The sequence below is a fragment of the Pomacea canaliculata genome, linkage group LG13 (genome assembly GCF_003073045.1).
Source record: "Pomacea canaliculata isolate SZHN2017 linkage group LG13, ASM307304v1, whole genome shotgun sequence".
In the NCBI taxonomy this organism is placed as follows: Eukaryota; Metazoa; Mollusca; class Gastropoda; order Architaenioglossa; family Ampullariidae; genus Pomacea; species Pomacea canaliculata.
The window spans coordinates 17,850,625-17,869,602 of NC_037602.1; the positions used below are offsets into that span (position 1 = coordinate 17,850,625).

An 18,978-nucleotide genomic window follows, 5' to 3' on the forward strand; every position below is an offset into this window, starting at 1 on the left:
AACAAAATCCAACCATCATTGATAAATGAGATAATAATTTTACCATCGATATTTGCACTTTCAAAACTGAAATTATTCTAACCACGGTACAACTCCACACGGACACATGTATTGTCTTTATAGACATGTTCATTCCAGTCTAAAACTGCAAGACCCACTCGTATGTTATCGCTGATTTTTATCTTGTTCACTTTACGTTTGTTATTCTGTGATATCAATTATATCAGTAATAGTGTTAAATTTTGTGCTTCCATTGTTATACTGGTGATTTTGCTTTGTTATGTATCAATCTGTATCACAGTGCCTCCAGCCATTGATTTTGTTTGAAAATTCAGTTGTTTTTATTTTCGTGTCATTTCAGCTGTTCATTCTTCTCTCCTTTGTATATTCTAGTTTTGTTTGTTGGTGGAGAATACATTCAGTCCGAACCCTGACAGTGTGTTCAGTTGGAAACTTTTTCACTTCAGCTTTCTGACCGCCAACACAAGTACTCAGGTCAGAAAGACATTGCATTGCTCGGTTAGAGCCTGTGACAGTAGGTTCACACAGAAGTCTTTTCGCCTCAGCGATCAGACCCTGCGGCAAGTACAATGGTCGGGTGAGGAAGAAGTTTTATTGCCAGGCTACTCGGCGGTGCCTGTGATGTCCACCCCGCCTTTTGTACGGGTAGTAATTGGAGACGACTGGCCGCTAGCAGTCCGCACCGCGTGTACTCCTACCTTCCCTCGCACGGGCGATACCACTCACTTCACTCAGGAGGGAAAACTTCGGCACAAGTTAGTACAAAGGTACTTTTATCATTGCGACAGACTTTGGTATCATTCCACTATGCAAAATGATTGAACATTACATACGTTGTTCCATATACCCCTTAAAATCTACTAGGTAGATTTTCATTTCATTCATATTATTATCTCATTGTGACGGTGCGAGTTGCTGATCTGAATGTTTCTGATAAATTTACTTTTATATCTAGGCGTGTTCGAACTTTACCATGACGCGAGTGAGTGGTAGAAAGTTTGACCTGTGTGGGATTTGTGCATCAGTTGTTTTGCGATTAGTCACAAAATCCATCCCTTGATTTTTTTTAAACTAAACTATGACCTAAACATTCTCTTTAATCGTGTATTTTGGTATATGACTTAAGATACTATGGTTACATTCTATGTACATCTTGGCCAGTGATTCCGAAATTATCATCAAAGCTACGGTTAAAAGCGATAATAAAACGCTTGTTGTGATTACAGGGCTATTCTTGATGAAATGATCATTCGTCCAAATTCGTAAAATTTTTTTATTACTGTTTTTCATTGCGGTGCTTTTGAAGTTACAGGTCTGCTGGGCAGGAGAAGTTGGAGGTAGAATAGCGTACATTGTATTATGGTAAAAATTGTTGTTAATGAATCGTCAGCATTACTTGTTCTGTATACTAAACAACAGCTGTCATGTCTCGATAAGCGATGAAACAACTGTGTATACTTTTTTTCTGTCGTTTGTTTTTAATGGGCAAAGGGTGAACAAATAAAGGTTTTTGAAAATGTCCCTATCTTCGCCTCTTTCTTTCTTTACCTCCATTTTCTACTTGTGCATTCACACACATTTTAATTTACATCAGTTGTCAAGTTGCTTGAGAACTCACAAACATTTAGAACATCTAGCGTGCACGAAATTCAGCAATTCAGAACCATATGTGAAAAATATCTCACAGACTATCACAACCCTCAGACACTTGTGAGCACACGATTCAGGGTTCAAGCGATTACAGATTTAAAACATGCAGATAATATATTTTGCAGCCGGAAGTAGTGCAAGCTCATACAGATGCAGGCAGGTCTGCAGATAACTCCCCGTCTCGCGATGGCTACAGCCCCCGCTGGTATCACACAAGCTCTAGATTGGGAGGGCAGGTATTTATTATTTTATGCCTATTGCAAATCTCTGTTTACTGTGATCTTGTGGCAGCCCCGCGGCAGAAGCACATATGTTGCGATCCCACAGAGAATCCTTAACAGGACTCAAACATTGTCATAGGAAAAAAAAATTGTCAGTGATTAGATGGTTGGCGTCGAATTAAGAAGTGAGCAAATGCTTGTTCGGGGACAGTACAGGTCAGTCTATTTGGTAAGCCAGGAGACTGCTGTTGCTGTGGTTCTCAAAAGAATGATACAAGCAAAATTAATGCAGCTGTCACAAGTTGTTGCACGTGCTCAAAATTTTCAGCTTAGTGACGAAAACTTATGTGTCTATATTTTTTAATCACTTCTGCATGTTCTCAACCCACGAACTTGTATTAATGAACTGGTTGCAGACGATTTTTTTCCCAGTTAACTATAAAGCTTCCGGTTTAGTCACATCCACCGAGACTAACAGCGGAGAACTTTGTAAGAGGCTCAGCCAATGGTTCTTAACCTTGTTTGAGGTACCGAACCCACAAGTCTCATATGCACATTCACCGAACCCTTCTTTAGTGTCATCACGAATTGCGGGTATGTCTTGACCTCCGTGGCGGAGGTTCCGCCGAACCCCTGAGACCGACTCACCGAACCCCTAGGGTTCAATAGAACCCCGGTTAAGAACCACTGGGCTAAGCGTTGGTCTCGGCAGTCACCAATCCACTTATACACGTCCGTGCTCAACCTAAAAGAATGGATTGACTGAGGCACAAAACTCCATGCTTATTTTTTTTAAGCTTTATTTAAACTTTCCACACACAAAAATCACATTCCAAACCGAATGCCATCAAATCTGTTGCTATCTTCTTAACCTAACAGTATAAGATGACATAACAGTATAACATGACAATATCTGCAATAATCACCCTTTACTAACAGCACGTGACAATAGTCTTCCGCAAGGTTCTTTATTTCACATCACAATTATTATTATTCATCAAAGAAGGCTCTCTACTTGATGCGCGTTATCTTCGACGATTTTACAAACTTGGCTCAGTTTCGTGACCTCTGAGCTCAAACTATATCCCCCAAATTCCAATTTCACTGTGGAAGGCTTTTACGATTACGATTACGATTACGATTACACTACGACTGCTGTATTGTCAAAGAAGAAGACGACTCGAGAGACAATGTGATCAATTAGCATTCGAAAGAACAGCAAAATTATAAATGCGTCTTCTCAAGCAGTAACGCCAATAATAATTCCGGTTCACTATGTCGTTATTTCAGGGTATACACGGCGATATTTACAGTATATTTCAGTTTCATGCATGTTCTTGGTCTGCCACTACTTCGCGAAAATTGTTGAGCCAATTAAAATTACGTTCTTCCCTTCTCTCCTCCACTACCCCCTCTTTCACCCCATTTGTCATCATTTTAAAAGAGCCATTTGATCAGCAGTCAAAGTTATCACCATCCACTTCGTTTGTGACTCAAGTTTAATCATCAGATTCTTGACCTACCGTTGCCTTGCTTTTAAAACTAAACTTCTCCATGCCTGATCAGGTAAGTAAAGGGGTTGTCTGATATCGGGGTGATCTATTTTTTTCTGTTTTGTCGCTGCGTGCACATCGATAACACCTACTACATGCTAGCAACATAAGAACAGAAGGAGCCAACACACTTCTGTGGTCAGCAGGGTAACCTGAGAGGTTCAAGACATGCACTTAGTACCGCTTAGTTACAGGAGTCAACATAGGGAATAGTCACATACCTCCAGTCCACAGCAGCGGCTCAAGATTGGCTTAGGGAACTCTCTATTTCGTGTATATCTCCACTCGGAAGTGGTATATATCTACGAGCTAAATCTCTTCTTTAAGGTGTGGTGTGACAAGGAAATTCCATATTTTCCCTGTTAACAGATGTACTGCTTACTTTAAGAACATACTGCTTTAAACAGAAAACTGGTTTTCCCTTATCCATGAATTCAGCATACATCGAAATGTTCATTTCCCGATATCTTCTCCACAAGGGTGGTTTCTTTTTCACAAAATGTGAAAAATTGTGTACACATTCACCAAACAAGGAAACCGAGCAGGAAGTGAATAGTGAATGCTGTCGACCACAAACTCTGTTTCGATCGCTCAGCCTTATGTCCGGTTTTCAAGCTAATAGGTTTTCGCTTCTAGACCCGGGGGGGGGGGGAGGGAGTGTAGGATAAGTGCGATGGTTATTGTTAGGTAAAGATGGCGCGTCACAGAATATCCTGCGACAAAAAGAGAATGCTTCACACCCTTGACATTTTTTTTTAACAAACTATAAGTCATCTTTTACATCGCTGTCATATCTACCCGCTTGGCTATTTTAGCGAAAAGCGGATATTAAAATAGTGAAAGACAGATTCTCTCAACCCACCCACCCCTATCCGGGCTTCTATCACTGCACAGGTTATCTTTGCTTTCGTGAATCACTGTTTTGGGATCTCTATATATCACTAGTTAGGATCTCTATCACATAATTTTTGGTTCCCATGGGTTCACTGTGTAGAATTCAAATAACAGTTTTTATTTTCCAAGATCCAATGTTTGTGAGCTTTCAGTTTTTTAATACTCATTTGTTGCAAAATGCAACAGTTGTCACATCATCCTTTCCAATCAACATTTTCTTACCAATGCAGTAGCCATTCCAAGCTGTCGCGAATCCTCGCCCCCACAGAAATGGGACACGCACATCTGTCACTCAGTACAAAGATTGCCCAATGTTTAAAAGAAAATGGTAGTACTGCTTTTTTTTTTTTCATTATGTCTAAATGCCAAAGTGTTGTTTTTAAGGCAGAATACTCTTACTCCATCGACTCGTCATTATTCCCAAAGGTTGACGTAATTATCACCGTCGGAGTCGTCGCTGTCATCATTGTTGCCCAGCCTGAGGATGCTGACCTGGCCGTCCTCCATGGCAACAAAGATGAGCCCCTGGCGCCTGCAAACCGTCATGGCGGTCAGGCGCGTGCAGGCGGAGCTTGCCTCGCGTAGGGACACGAAGTGCCGCTCGCCTTCACGGCAGCCGGCACCGGTGATGACGTAAAGACCGCATTTGCTGCTGTCCGCGGCTAGTACACGACCGTGGCGGTCGCAGCAGACGCTGATTAGAGCGCGCTGTGCAGTGCCGTCGCTCTCTACCAGCGCCATGAAGGGCTCGTCCTCCGTCAGTAACGTGTTGATGTGGCCGCCAGGAGAGATCACTCTTAAAGTCGTGCCCCCGTCGCTGACCAGCAAGTCCTCGGTGATAGTCATAGCCACGTGCCGGGGGCATGACAGCAGGACCTCGTCTTCAACTGTGTGCAAGACGCACGACAGGCTCCGGTTCTTCCGGTTCAGCCCCACCATCGTGACCTTTCGGTTGGCCCCGTCGCTGATAAGCACCCTCGTGCTGTCCGGAACGTGAAACCACGTACGGTCGGGATCGCAGGACAAGCCTATCTGCGATAAGAAGGAGCCGGAAGGCGAAAGAAACTTCAAGCACGCGCTGGTGCTCTGGTTCTCGCCATTGCTGGAGACATCCAGGACAACGATGACCCCATCAGGTGTGACCTCCACGCAAGTGGGCTGGTTCACGTGAAGGCTAGCGTCCACCAGCAGCAGCACGCCCTGCTCGTCCCACACGTGGCAGGTGGCGCAGAAGCGCGAAACACACACGATCTCGCCGTACGGCGTTATCGCCAAGTCGCTCAGTTTGGTGTGGGTCTGAAAGACGCGCACGAGGGACACGACCTTCTCGGACAGCGCCTGACGCACATGCCGGACACTGCCAAATGACTCGCCCAGAAGCTCTGCCTCCATGCGAAGGTTCTTGCAGAAGGCCAAGCTGTCGAAGTCCTCGCCCTGCAACGGCCGCTGCTGCTGAAGTGCTTCAAACTTGGCCTGGCATGTGTGCAGCAGCGTCAGGCTTGTCAGGTGCGGAGTCTTTTGCGTTACGGCGGTCAAAACGCAGCGCAGGCGGTTGCCATTGCGTTCCACCTGCTGCAGCTGCAGCAAGTCCTTCTCCAGCCCTTCCTTGCGTGCTTTCAGCACTAGGCGCACGCTTTTCTTCATTTCTGAGGCCCGCGTCGCGATCTGATCGATGTTATGGCTGGCACATGCTTGAATGGCATCGCACAGTGCCCGGCAGTTTTGGCTGGTGCGGGCCAAGCGCTCCTCTAGCCGTCGACGAGTGGACTTGACGGAAAGAGCGTGCTGCTTCAGGGCGCGCTGCAATGTGCTGCAGGCCTTTCTCTTGCTCTGCCGCAGGCTGGTCAGGTCTACCACCTCATGCTCCACGTGCGAGGGCATCAGGCAACAGTGGCAGGCGAAAACTCCGCATGTTGCGCAGGCATAGGCCAGGTCGCGGCCGTGATGTGCGCAGGATGGCTGAAAGCTCTCTAGTAGTTTCAGCGGCGAGGGCCCACCGGACGGGACGTGCACTACCTCGTGGCATCGTGTCACTGGCAGGTTCTCGTGCGCCGTTCGGCACGCCTTGCACATAAGCACGCCGCAGATCATGCAGAGGAACTGCGCCTCTGCGTTTGCCTTGCACGCGCCACACTGCTGCTGCTCACCTCCGTCTGCCTCATCGGCTCCAGCGCACGGTAAGTCCGCGGAGGCGCTGACTTGCCGCTGTCCGCTTTGGGAGCTCACCAAAACAGAGATGTCCGCGGGTGGCACGAGCGAGACTTCTTCTGCGTCCTTGGTTGACGTCGTTTCGTCGCCTTTTGTGTAACGACCCACCGTCTTCTATCGTCGATAAGTTATTGCTGTCTGACAGTTGCGGACGAACGCAATACTGATTCAGCAGCCCCGGATACAAGTCTTTCCAGGCGATGACACCTTCTCGCGGAAAAACATGTGATTGGTTGCACAGACGGCAGACGATAACCACAGACCCGTCCGCGTCTATGGGCGCCGCACACTCCGAGCACAGTGTATGAAAACAGAGCAAAAGTTTCAAGTCTGAGCAGTGCTGCTGGCAGAATGCGCAGGTCTGGAGAACATCGATGCTGTCAAGTTCACACGTAATCGACTCGTCTGCAGGTGCAGGCACGGGGCTGGAAGAACGCTCTGTGGACACATCGTCACTGGCGTCCAATGAAAGAGAGCCTATCAGGTGTGGGTCGTCCAGTGCGGGCACGCTCGTCGTTTCCTTGTCGATCTCATATTTGTCACCCTTAACTCCGCTGGCATCACACATCCATCGCCCGCTACTCGCTAACTTTGACAGTTCGTCGGAAGAAATGGCGGTGGGGTGCGCTAAAATCCCGCCTTCTTCCAAGCGCATCGCGTTTTCTTTGACTGACGCCACTGATGAGCCTGGCCTGCTCTTATCGTGACTCTCCGAATCATATTCGTGTGCTCTCGAATTTGAACAGTGAGCGACTGTTTCCCTCAAAACTGGCGGGCACCAGTCAATTTTTTCACTGCTGAGTGAATGACTGTCTAGCTTGCCCACGCGGAGTGACGTGGCTCTCGGCGGATTATCTCCGCCACGGAAAGTGGCCGCACCACCATCAAGCCACGTGGCCCCTGTAAACTGACCGTTCTCTCTAAAGCCAGCTGTCCCACCTCCTACCTTGAAAGGTAGTGTCTGTGAGAACGGGACTTTGCTGTCTTCCCGACTCCTCTCGTTGCTGTCTAAGACTGGTGGCCCTGTTTTCTTGCGGCTGATTTCGGTGTCGTTGCGATGCTGCGTCTCAGCCTCCTCGGGTTGCCTCCCGGAATCTGACATGCTGTTCTGTCGAGAAAGCGTCCTCTGTGGCTTTGGGGGCCGGGTTTTCTCGCTGACGTTTCTCCCTCCTTGTTCGCGCTCCCTGTCGCTCTTCCCATGCTCCTCTAGAAGAGAGTTCCGGAGATGCTTGGGCTTGACCTTGCTGTAGAGATAATCTTTGGGAGTGCTCACTTGCACGCCTTCGGCACTGCTATTCATGGTCGTGGCCGTCAGTCTGCAGCAGAGGAAGCGGAGCATGTTCATGATGTGAGCGACACAAACATCACAGAACGTAAGGCGATAACAAGAAAATATTAACATGTGTGACATACACTGATAAACATTAGTCTTCATGTTTGTTGCAGTTCCTAGCCTGTCAGCAGTCCTCTAGCCAGTCTAGCGGTTATCGTTTATGTACCCAGTAAACAGATGCTCTGCTAGAAGTCTTGACAAGTGATATGGGTCTCTCTCTCTTACACACACATTACGCTCAAAACGTACACTGTCATTAACCACACACTCATTTTATACACACACATATTCAAACATGAATCCAGAAACCTTTACATACACACACCTATTTTGCACTGTCGTTGTTCTTTACTAAAAACTTAACTAGAGTGAATTTGTGTGTGCGAGTGTGTGAATGCAACAGAAAATCAGACAACGATTTCTTGTTCTAATAAAAGACAAGAAAAATAAAGACAGATCTAGCATATAGCTTTCACGAAAATATTCTGTAAAAACTTTCGACAAGAGTATCATGAAATCGTAATTAATATTAAGAACTATGAGTAACAAGTAATTTCCTGAAAATAAAGTCACCGACTTGACGATGTTGCTCGACAAAATCCCTATTTACACAACAAGGAAGTTTGTAGAAAATGGCGTGACAGATCACTCTCTATGTAAGACTGTATTACTTATTTCCTCTCTATAAATTATTATCGTATAATAAAGGATATTTGGGGGTGGGGGGAGTAGATGATGGAACTGAATTTCTCTGCATAAATGTGTAAGATAGAGAGAGAGAACTAGAGAAAAATTAGACAATACAATTTTTAATTCAGCAAGTCATCCTTCACCCCGCTATAAATATGTGGATACTGACAGAAACGTTAGCAAAATATTTTTCTCGCAGTCCCTCACTCATCATCGGCATAATGTTAGAAGCAGCTGAGAGAGGGAGACTACATGGTTTGAAGTTCAAAAATAACAACAGTAGGACATCGCTATCCTATCACTCACCAGCACCGACATGCTTTTGCCTCAAACTGACACATCATGCCTGTCGTGTATCGACGTACAGGAGATAGCGAACTTTGCTTCAGCCCTTAAATATTACAGGCATCAAGCTATAGAGACACTAGAATCACAGATATCTTTTACTTATGACCTCGTGATAATTACAAGCGATTTCTTAGAAATAGTATTTGTCATCGGCCTCACCTTCTCCGGACATGTTTCTTATCTTCGAATATCGTCAGGTCAGTGGTGTAGTATGATCCGAGGCTGTAGACACAATGAGTGACTGTCCATAAGTGCACAACTTCTCGATGTCTTGAATTTCCTTGTACTCATTTCAAACAGCTCTTCCGTTTAAATTTAAGATCATAATTTGAGCTGCCTCGCGCTGGAACAGCCGGAAGTACTCTACTGCTCGCGAACTGTCAACACAAATATGCTCTGTGTCGTGTGTAGTGTGGCTGACCCAGTTCCCTGCCACCAATCACAAGACGCGCCAGTCCAAGGGCCAGCACTCTGCATGTAAATCCCAGGGTGGCAGACGACAGGGGAGCGCCACATTGAATGTCCTGCTCATGAGTCAACAGGCGACACAGAGCCGAGTATTTTGACTCGAAAAAGGTTGGGCGTACAAATATGCGGGCTTACGATACGTATGGAGTATGCATGCTGAATACCGGACGGATTATCAGGGCCAGTGAGGAGAGAAGGGTTTTTCCTTGTTCGCGGAATAGATTTTTCGATATTTATATTTACTAAGAGGTCTTCCGGAAATCAGGGGAGTATAGTTGATATCGAGCCTTTACACCCGCATCCTTTATTTTTTACTACTGTTTGTAGGGTCAATCTTTCATTGTCACTAGTTTTACAATTTCATTCACTCAACAAAGCGATGACATTGATTTAAAAAATTAATTTTAACATTACTTATTATCCCAGCAAACACGCAAAATTCGACAAAGCTTGGGCTAAAATTTTTAATATGAAGCTAAAATAAGCTTAATGCCACAATCATGAAATAACAGCTAACGGCAGCGGTTCTCAACCTGTGGGGGTCGCGACGTGCCTACAAGGGGGTCGCGAAGGTGGTCATTTTTTTAAAAAGTTTCTTATACTGGTATTAGTGAAATTAGTTTACATTGTGTAACCGAGTGGTGCGGGGGCTCAAACTCCAAATCTCTTCTCCCTATTCAAGTACACTGTCTCGGCAATGCAGTGACTTCTCACTTCCAAAACTCAAAACACAATCCCCCTCTCAACAATTAAGCCTCCAACCTCCCTCCTCTCGCCTTTTGCCCTCTCTCTCCCCCAATCTCTCATCGCTGACTCCCCTCTCCCTCTCCAGTCACACCTCTCTTTTTTTTTTAAACATCTAAAAGGCAGGCATTCAGGAAACGTCCATCATTCACACCCTTTCATTCGCACGTGCTCAGTCCTAGTACTCTATAGGTCCCTGACAGAAGGCCATGACCAGACAAGGGAAGGACACCACCATATTACAAACAACTGACAAGATGAATGCTTTCGTCCGAAAAATTTCGTTTTGGACGCAAAAGATACTCCAAGAAAATATTTTTATATGTTTCCGTGCTTGTGTAAGTGCAAGGCTGACAACTTGAATCTTGATCAGGTGAAGAAGGTAATTATTGCCCATCTAAACGGACTGCAAGAAAGGTTTCAGCATTATTTCGCTGAAATTGATGTGACTAAATACGATTGGATTCGTAATCCATTTCTGGCTGATCCTAGCACAAGCGGGTTGTCCACGCAAGAAGAAGAGCAGCTCATCGACCTTTCGAGTGACCAATCCCTGAAAATGGTCTTCCAAACAACACCAGTGCCAAAATTATGGATTAGCGTCAACGGTGCTTTCTGAGAAAGCAATGAAAGTTCTGCTGCCATTTTCAACTTCATATATGTGTGAGCAAGGATTTTCAGCATTGGCAGCACTGAAGTCGAAATACAGAAATCGCTCTTCCACCGACCTAGCTGGCTAAGGGGGGTCGCGGACGTACCGGTGTTCGTCAGGGGTGTCGTCACATGTAAAAGGTTGAGAACCGCTGAGCTAACCTGAGAGCTCGAGGACTCATACGTGTTTCTATGCTAATGTCTCTTCTGTTTGTCTCTCTTTCTCTGCCTGATACTAGCTAGACTATTTTTACTCCATATTAAATCAGCACATGTAACATCTCACATTCCAAAATAAGTGTACTCATTAAACTCTCCTTTATCATAGATTCCTTTCTTTGCACAGTCGCACTGATTCTAAAATACTTTCTATGTTAGCAGTAGCAGTCACTTTATTTTGAAGATGACAATTTCTCCCTCTTTGAATCGCGTCGCATTCTAACGTTAGCATCTGTGTGCATGCCTTCCTGCATACGTATACTACTTACTTACCCATTAACTGATTTGGAGAAGCAATTAAAGTGTGTGTCGTCTAGAGTCAGTCAGCTTGCGACTCACTTTTGGCACCATGCCAGTCATGCTGACCTCTGGGACAGCACTTTGACTGCATAAAGAGTTTGTCATCAAATTTCCCAGCGGCGTAATTAATACTGTCTCTTTGCTTGTGAGGGGGTGGTGGTGGTATATTATTATTGTGTCTTTGCGCGTCTGCGTTTGATACATACATATGTTGCACGTGTGGCTTTGCAAGTTTATGTGTGTGCGGGCTTATACTTATGTACGCATGTTTACGTGTGTTTTTATGAATGCCGTTGCACTTCGTTTGCCCCTGGAGTTCGTCTGTGTGTGTGTGAGAGAGAGAGAGAAAAAGAAAGAAGCGGAAAATGAATGACTTGAGGGTGTCAGCACATAAACATAAATGTGGGTTTTATAGTTAGGCCTGAGAAAATAAGCAATTTTTCGTCTTCTTAAAATCGGTACACACAAGTTATAGAAATATTTCGGAACAACTTTCTGCTCACATTAAGCCTTTTTTTATACAGACCAGGGAAAATGTTAAAGTCATTTTAGTTTATTCAGAATACAGACATTACAAACAGACGAGATCAGGATCGCCACTTCATTATTAACATACAACGCCTTGACCCTCAGCGAATAGTCACGTGGAAATAGTCTGCCCTTGGACCAGCCAACGCGACCTGCACGTAGGCACTAAGCATAGGAAAGGAATTATCAAGTTACGAGGTTTTCCACTGCACGCGCTTGAGTCACTAAAATTTGTGTCACGGGAAAGACGCGCTGGCGCATCAGAATCGAACAGCTGACCCTTGTACACAGCGTCGTGTTTGACACAAGGACGGAAAACACTTTCCTCCATGAGGGAAGTAACAGATGAAGTCTTTACAGCCAGGCACTGTTATCTGCAATGAGAAGATAACTTTCATAAGCAAAATCTTCTGGTACATTTCATGAGGATAGGAGAAGATGGGAATTGAAAAGAAACTTTGAAATGACCAACAGAAACAGAAAAAAAGAAGCTGAGTTGCACCTGTTGTTAATAAGCCCCGCTGCAGGTGAAAAAAGGGAGGACAATATCCTCGATACTTTAATAATATGTTGAATTTGTATAGCTCTTTTTTCCCCACGATTATAGGTAGGCTCAAAGAGCATGCTAAAAAGAAAAGAAAAAAATCCCATGAACACTTCAAATTAACCTCTTATCGGTTCAGACAAAGAGCTTTTTTTATCTCTCTCAGATAAACATAAGAGGATGCTCTCGGTATCTCACCTCCGCACAAAAACTCCACAATCTTGTCGCTAGCGTAGGCGTGGTTGGAGAAATCCAGGCCAGGAAGCTGAATGATGTGGTGATCTTTGGGCTCGGACACAATGTCGTTGACCAACTGGCCGCCTTGTCGGCCGGACGTGATGACGAAAACTTCGATGTCATCGCTGCGCATGCGAGCAGCCTCGCTTGCAACCAGGGCCAGTTTGTTGGTGCTGCCCGCGTCCAGAACGATGATCGCGACCTTCTTGGCCGTGACGCGGTGCCCGTTCTGTACCGAGAAGCCGCTGATGCGAAGATTCTTAAGCACGCTGGTCATCTGCGACTGCTGGGTGCGGACAACGCTTCGCACCTGCTTGCTCAGTTCCAGCGACTCGGACAGCCGCATGTTGTATTGTTCCACGCACTGTGATGACGTCACGGATCCAAAGGTGACATCAGCGGCCATAACATCAAAAGTAGCGGAAACGCGATGAATAGTGGAAATGATCTGAGTCGACACGACGCCTCCCAGCATGCTCCAGTCGTACGCGAAAATGATGTCGGCATGATTCATCTTGCAGGCTGCAGAAAAGAGTAAGAATCTAGATAAAGAATGCATGTGTGCATTATCTTTTCAAAACATGTATAAGTGAAACTTAATTCTGCTATTATTGTTACTATTTAGCTCATTTATACATCAATTGTATGATTAATTATTGTTTGAACGGTCTTAAAACATTCTTTTTTGAATGGATGTAGTCGAAAAGATATTATATTTTTCGCTGTCATTGTGTTGGGAATGAAAAGATACTAGAAAGAAGGGGTAAGGAAGCAGGTAAATAGTTGTTACGAGATGAGCACTCACTGTGGGAAGAGTTCACGGGTGGTCTCACAGGTGGTACCAGGGTGGCGTTGGCGCCGCAAGTGCGGGCAGCGAGGATAGCCTTGTATGAGTCCAGGCCCTTGAAGTCGTCGACCATGAAGGTAAAGTCCTCGCTAGGCTTGGAGGCTACGCCGTGCAGCTCACCAACGTCCACTCCACTGCCCACGCCTACTGTAAAGACCGTGACTCCGTCCTCGTGCGCTGCGTGTGCTGTCATTAGAGTAGCGTTGGGGTCCTTAGACTGCCCGTCGGTGATGAGGATGAGGACGTGGTCGGCGTTCTGGCGCCCTTCTTGGAACAAGTTCATGCGTGCCGTCTGCAGGGCCTCGGCTGTGTACGTCAGCCCTGGCTCGTACTTAACACTCTTGCTGTTCACGGCCTATTTTTACAAAACAAGGAGAAACGCGTTACCAGACAGGTAGGTTGAAGCCTAACATGTATGTGCATTTTCTTTTAATATATTTTTTATTTTCATCGCTCAAAATATCGTTTGGAAGCACTTACTCTAATGTTTAAACCAAAGTCTCGTGGTTTTATAGTGATGAAAAAATCACACTTTTTGTGATTATAATGGAAATGTTTTATAGTGTTGAAATAAATCAACATGAACTCACAGTAGTCTAAATTTAATTTAGAGGTATAAAAGCATTCACATCTTACCATATCTATCTTTATTAGGCTATGTTAGGTCATATGTTAACTCTCTCGAATGTATTCTGTAAAAGGTGAAGTATATTTTTAAATATTTTTGGTAAAAGAAAAGAATTTAGATGGAACACTTTGAACACATGCATACCTTCAGCAGTTCCTCTTTTTGCACGTGCGCTTCGAGGCCGAAGACCGTGCGGGGTTTGTCGCTGAAGGTGATGATGCCCACGCGAGTCCTGTCGGCGCCGATGTCGTAGATGTCGATGACGTTGCGCACGAACTGCAGCATGCTCGTTTCGAAATCGTGAACCCAGATGCTGCTGGAGGAGTCGAGCACGAAGTAAACATCAGCTGGACGGTTGATGCAGGCTGTAAAGCCAAATGGCAGACGTTAGAGCAGGCGCCGCAGACGGGCACAAGATATTTTGTTTTTGCTTCGCGAGTGTACGATAGCTCGTTGTGAAATAAAAAAGAGCAACGCGCGTGTGAACGTTCTATCCAACTATAATGGCCAGTACAAATATAGACAAAACTACAGAAAATATAGACAAAAATATAGACTTCTCCAGAGCACCTTATGTAATATGATCCATATTAGGCATAGTTGTACTCATTTTTCAGGTATTTGGACAAAGAATGGATAATTCTATTCACATGCGAAGTGAAGTGTATGACATACCGGCAGTGTCCGTGTCTCCCTGAATATCATTGGGCTCGGTGGTCTCTGATGTAGATGTAGTGGTCATTGTTGTGGGAGTAGTTGTTGTAGTTGTTGTAGAATGGTCGTCGTTGTGGTTGGAGTTGTAGTTGTTGGAATGGTCGTCGTTGTGGTTGGAGTTGTAGTTGTTGTAGTAGAGCTTGGGTTGTTGTCGTTAATGTAGTGGTGGTAGTAGCAGCTGGGGTGGTTGTACTAGCTTGAACTGAAACAAAATCATATTATCTTAGTTAAATTTTTCCCACTTCCTTTTCTTACAAACTTTTAAACCCACAAAGAATAGCACACAGAGGAAGCTTCGAGCAGAATCAATGATTAGCGAGATTTGTTACGAGAGTTTTAATTCTCTCTTTGTCTGCTTTTGATACTTCGGCGTTGAAGTGAAAGTCCAAGAGAAGTGAACATTCAATCAAAGTACACTTTCCATAGAACATGCACTCACATGCATATGACAAAAACATTCGCATGCATGCACGAAATCAAACGCACATGATCCCATTATGAATCGTTCAAGCTGGCACAAAGTGAGAAAGATTAAAATGACGATTGCAATGAAAATAATGAATGCATGAACATCTGACTAAATAAGTTTATAAATTTCTTGGCGGTGTGTTTGTGCACATAAGGCAGACTGAGACTGGCAGAACCAAAATTAATACTTAAAAATTAAAATTAATTACAAAATAAAGTACCTGTCTAAATCCTTTATTCTCACCTTTACACGTTCTAGTGACAAGTTCCTTCTTGATGCCGCTGAGAGCCTGAAAGTTGGTCACCTCGAAGACGAACTCGGAACTAGGCTGGCTGGCCATGGCCCTCAACTCAGCAACATCAATCTGGTTGCCTACCCCGATGGCGAACACCGTGACGTTCTTGCTCTTCAGTGACTCGGCAGCAGCCACTGTCTCCTTGGCCATGCGCGACTCGCCGTCCGTGATGATGACGACCATGCGTGTGACGTCACTGCGCCCACCGTTCTCCGGGCGGAAGAGGCTCCGGTCGACAAACTGAATGGCTTCGTGAGTGTCAGTGTTTCCGCCTCTATACCGTATCTGCAATACACGACACGAATCGTTTACACACAGCCCGACAGCGAACCCTTTACCCTTCTTGAGTCAGTTTGTATGAGATGTCCCCACAAAAATATTATTAATTAGTCTCTGGATAGAATTGTAGCTAGCTAATTAGCTGAAAAATGCAAGAAAACCTCGTGAGGCAAACGGCATTTGATGTTGTAATTTAAGACTATTAATTGGCCTGGTTGCTTAACTATTGTTATCCAATGTTGACCGAGCCCTAAACAGTAATCATGGACATTGTGACTATATCTTGACGGCTAAAGCTAGGAATTCATTAACTGTACCCTAATCATTACAAAATAATGGCAGTAAAGACAAAAAATTTAAAAACTCCAAGAAGAGCTGTGCTAAGGGTAATCAGCGCACAGTTCTTTTAGCTATTGAGATAAGTGAATCGTGAAGTGTGACGTCTACCTGCTTGACACGCTCCAGCAGTTGCTCTTTGTCCATGAATCGTTTGAGGTAGAACTCCAGGTAGACTTGGTCGCTGAAGGTCACGGCCCCTACTCGAGTCTGCATCTCGTGTGGGCCGACATCCAGCATGTCAATCACCTCGTGCAGAAAGGTCAGTACGTGTTCCCGAAAGTGCTTTGGCCAGATCGATGAGGACGAGTCCACAATGAACACGAGGTCGGCGGGCTTGCCACCACAGGCGTCCAAAGGCAGCGTCCAGACTGCTTTCACAGCTAGAGCCTTATTTTCGTAGAAAAAAGTTCTTGAGTATACTTTGCACATAACAAAACAAACAAAAAACCAACAACAAAGCAAGCAAAAGTAAAAACAAAAAACAAAGTAATAAAAAGCAATCCAAAGAAAAAAAAGCAATTTTTAAATATTAAAAATAATCGTTTTAGTTGAAAAAACGTCTTAGCACCGTTAATTTTTTTTATCCTTCAATAAAGCAAGGTAGGAAATAAAGTTGCACTTGCCTTGAGATTAAAAGCAGGATACGGTTATTACAATTATTAATAAGTCAGTATTAAAGTGACTCGCTGAGCATGGCAAGTCAGTTTTAGAAAAAGATGGTAACAACTAGTATTTTATACATACTGTCAATGCCGTGAGCAGAAGAACAGGTTTCATGTTTAGAAAGCTTCCCAGCGTTCCTGAAGATCGTTGTCGACTAGTTTGCTGTTCTCGGCCCGAGCCTTCTTCACTTGCTCTCTGTCGCTGCAGCTGAAGCTGATGGAAGGCCATGCAATGTCCACGTCCTTAAATACGCACCAGACAAGGAGTGTCCTGCAACATTTTCCCAGGACGATGCTGGCGAACTGTCCCACGCGCCGGATGAGCAGGTAGGCGTTGAGAGATCTATTCTTGACCGTGACGTAGAAGGTTGATTTCTAAAAGGCGTTGCACGTGAACACTACGTGAACACAGATCCTTTGTCCGTGGGAAACGTCCGCTGGTGTCCGGAGGTTAAATGGTCCGGAAGTTACTTCACTTGACCCAGACTAAGTTAGAATGACGACTGACGAGGCTGTGAATGGGCAGAACCTGCTTTTTGAGAAGCTACCGCCACAGCATTACGCACACTGTGCTTCTACGTAAGCAAAAGCCTCTTTTGTTCCTAAGGACAGCAAAGTTTGATGTGTAAAATCCATACATTGCACTAATGGTGCTGTTGTCCGCCCTTTGACCTCGTCTCTCTGGGTCATTAATGCCTGTTACTGAATAAAGATTTCTCATATCCTCTGACGTAAGAAAAATAATACAATTTTGAAAAACCTCCATGAAGATATGTGCCGTCACTTTCGAAATCCTTTAACGCACCCCTACAATTTTTCTGCGTTTTGCCTGTAGTTCGGCAAGTGCTGATTCCTTTGACCTCTGCTTCTTTTTCCCACTGCAGACTCTGAATCTGATGTTATCTGTAAAGCGCCTTGAGTCTGGCTGATGCTGGTAAAAGACGCTATACAAATGTGCTTTTATTATTATTCAGAAAGCAACGCATAGAAGAGAGGCCAACACTGCTAGTGCTGACCTCCCCTGTAACAATTCCAAATCCGTCATTTTCATTGAAAACGTTAGGCCCAAAATGTTTAACTAACAGAATTGCTTATAGCGCTTCAGAGAAGGCATTCGTATATAAGAACGATTTACAATTAATGCTATGCCTAGTTTATCTTTGTACTGAGAGCTCACGCTGCCATTGCAGCAGAAATACCAGTTAAAACGTCAATGATGTCAAGGCACGCTTGCTACCATAAATAAATAATAATCGGATTTGTAAAGCCCATTTCCCCAAATCTGATATTTTGACAGATGTCACGATAGTTTTTTTTCTAAAGATGATTTACTTTTACGTGAAATTTACTTAATGAGATTTAGCATAAAGCTGAAAATTAACGAAACATTTCTTGAAGTATTTTAATTAACTCTTTAAATTATCTCCATGTAGGTGTATAGTCGTGTAACAGGGCTGAAATTGTACGGTTGAAGTTGTGTGGAATATATATTATTTGTGATAATGTGTGAGCATATTATGATCTTTTATATTGGCAAGAGTGCTAGGGGCACTAGATCTTCGGGTAGGTATTTTATTGCATATTCCAAACAAATCGAGAGCTTTAAGTTGCTTGCGCCACCAATGGAAAACTATTGCTCTTTCCCATCAAAAGAAGCATTGGTCAGGATGACAATAGCAAGTTCTTCTAGCCGAATGTGTTTAGTCTCCAGATGCTTGACTTTGACACCGTTCCCACCAATACTATTTCAGTCCTGTCATTCACTGCGCATTCATATCTCTTCTTTCCGGTAAAATTTCCGTAATGCCAGTAATGCCGTCAATAAAAGTGTCATTCGCCCATGAGAGTTTGCGCTGAATACGCATCTTTGACCTGATTTTGTGACCCCTGAGGAAGCTCTCTCGTGGTCCACTTTCATCAAGCCGACATTCTGCCGAACCCACTTCCGTCAAGGGCGAATAATTCTGACTCACGCGTGCACAATCGGCTGTACACACTGTGCATGCGTCGCTGTCTTTAAAAATCCTCTAATTTAGTTGTTATTGTGTATTGTTGTCTTTAGAGATACTGAGGCATTGTTTTTGCATTCCACATCCTCACATCAGCGGAAACTGTAGCCTATTTGCAGATGTGTGT

General features: G+C 44.5%; 2 protein-coding genes across 3 annotated transcripts; both read right to left on the bottom strand.

Moving 5' to 3' along the window:
• Nucleotides 1–4,085: 4,085 nt before the first annotated feature.
• Nucleotides 4,086–9,361, bottom strand: LOC112553580. 2 transcript variants are annotated; one of them, XM_025220902.1, is made up of 2 exons: nucleotides 9,078–9,361; nucleotides 4,086–7,863 (listed from the first exon to the last, which is right to left on the bottom strand). In XM_025220902.1, exon 2 carries the CDS (start codon nucleotides 6,428–6,430, stop codon nucleotides 4,754–4,756), a length of 1,677 nt encoding a protein of 558 aa, XP_025076687.1. In that variant the 5' UTR covers nucleotides 6,431–7,863; nucleotides 9,078–9,361; the 3' UTR covers nucleotides 4,086–4,753. The 2 variants fall into 2 exon arrangements, with proteins under 2 accessions (XP_025076687.1, XP_025076688.1); XM_025220903.1 differs by lacking the exon at nucleotides 9,078–9,361 and adding an exon at nucleotides 8,877–9,015.
• Nucleotides 9,362–12,067: 2,706 nt separating this feature from the next.
• On the bottom strand, nucleotides 12,068–17,914 carry LOC112554498 (collagen alpha-4(VI) chain-like). The gene is made up of 9 exons (XM_025222281.1): nucleotides 16,925–17,914; nucleotides 16,289–16,567; nucleotides 15,511–15,847; nucleotides 14,795–15,000; nucleotides 14,642–14,654; nucleotides 14,229–14,449; nucleotides 13,415–13,811; nucleotides 12,571–13,131; nucleotides 12,068–12,202 (listed from the first exon to the last, which is right to left on the bottom strand). The coding sequence occupies exons 1-9, from the start codon at nucleotides 17,069–17,071 to the stop codon at nucleotides 12,183–12,185; spliced, it is 2,181 nt and encodes a 726-aa protein (XP_025078066.1). The 5' UTR covers nucleotides 17,072–17,914; the 3' UTR covers nucleotides 12,068–12,182.
• Between the last annotated feature and the right edge of the window lie 1,064 nt (nucleotides 17,915–18,978).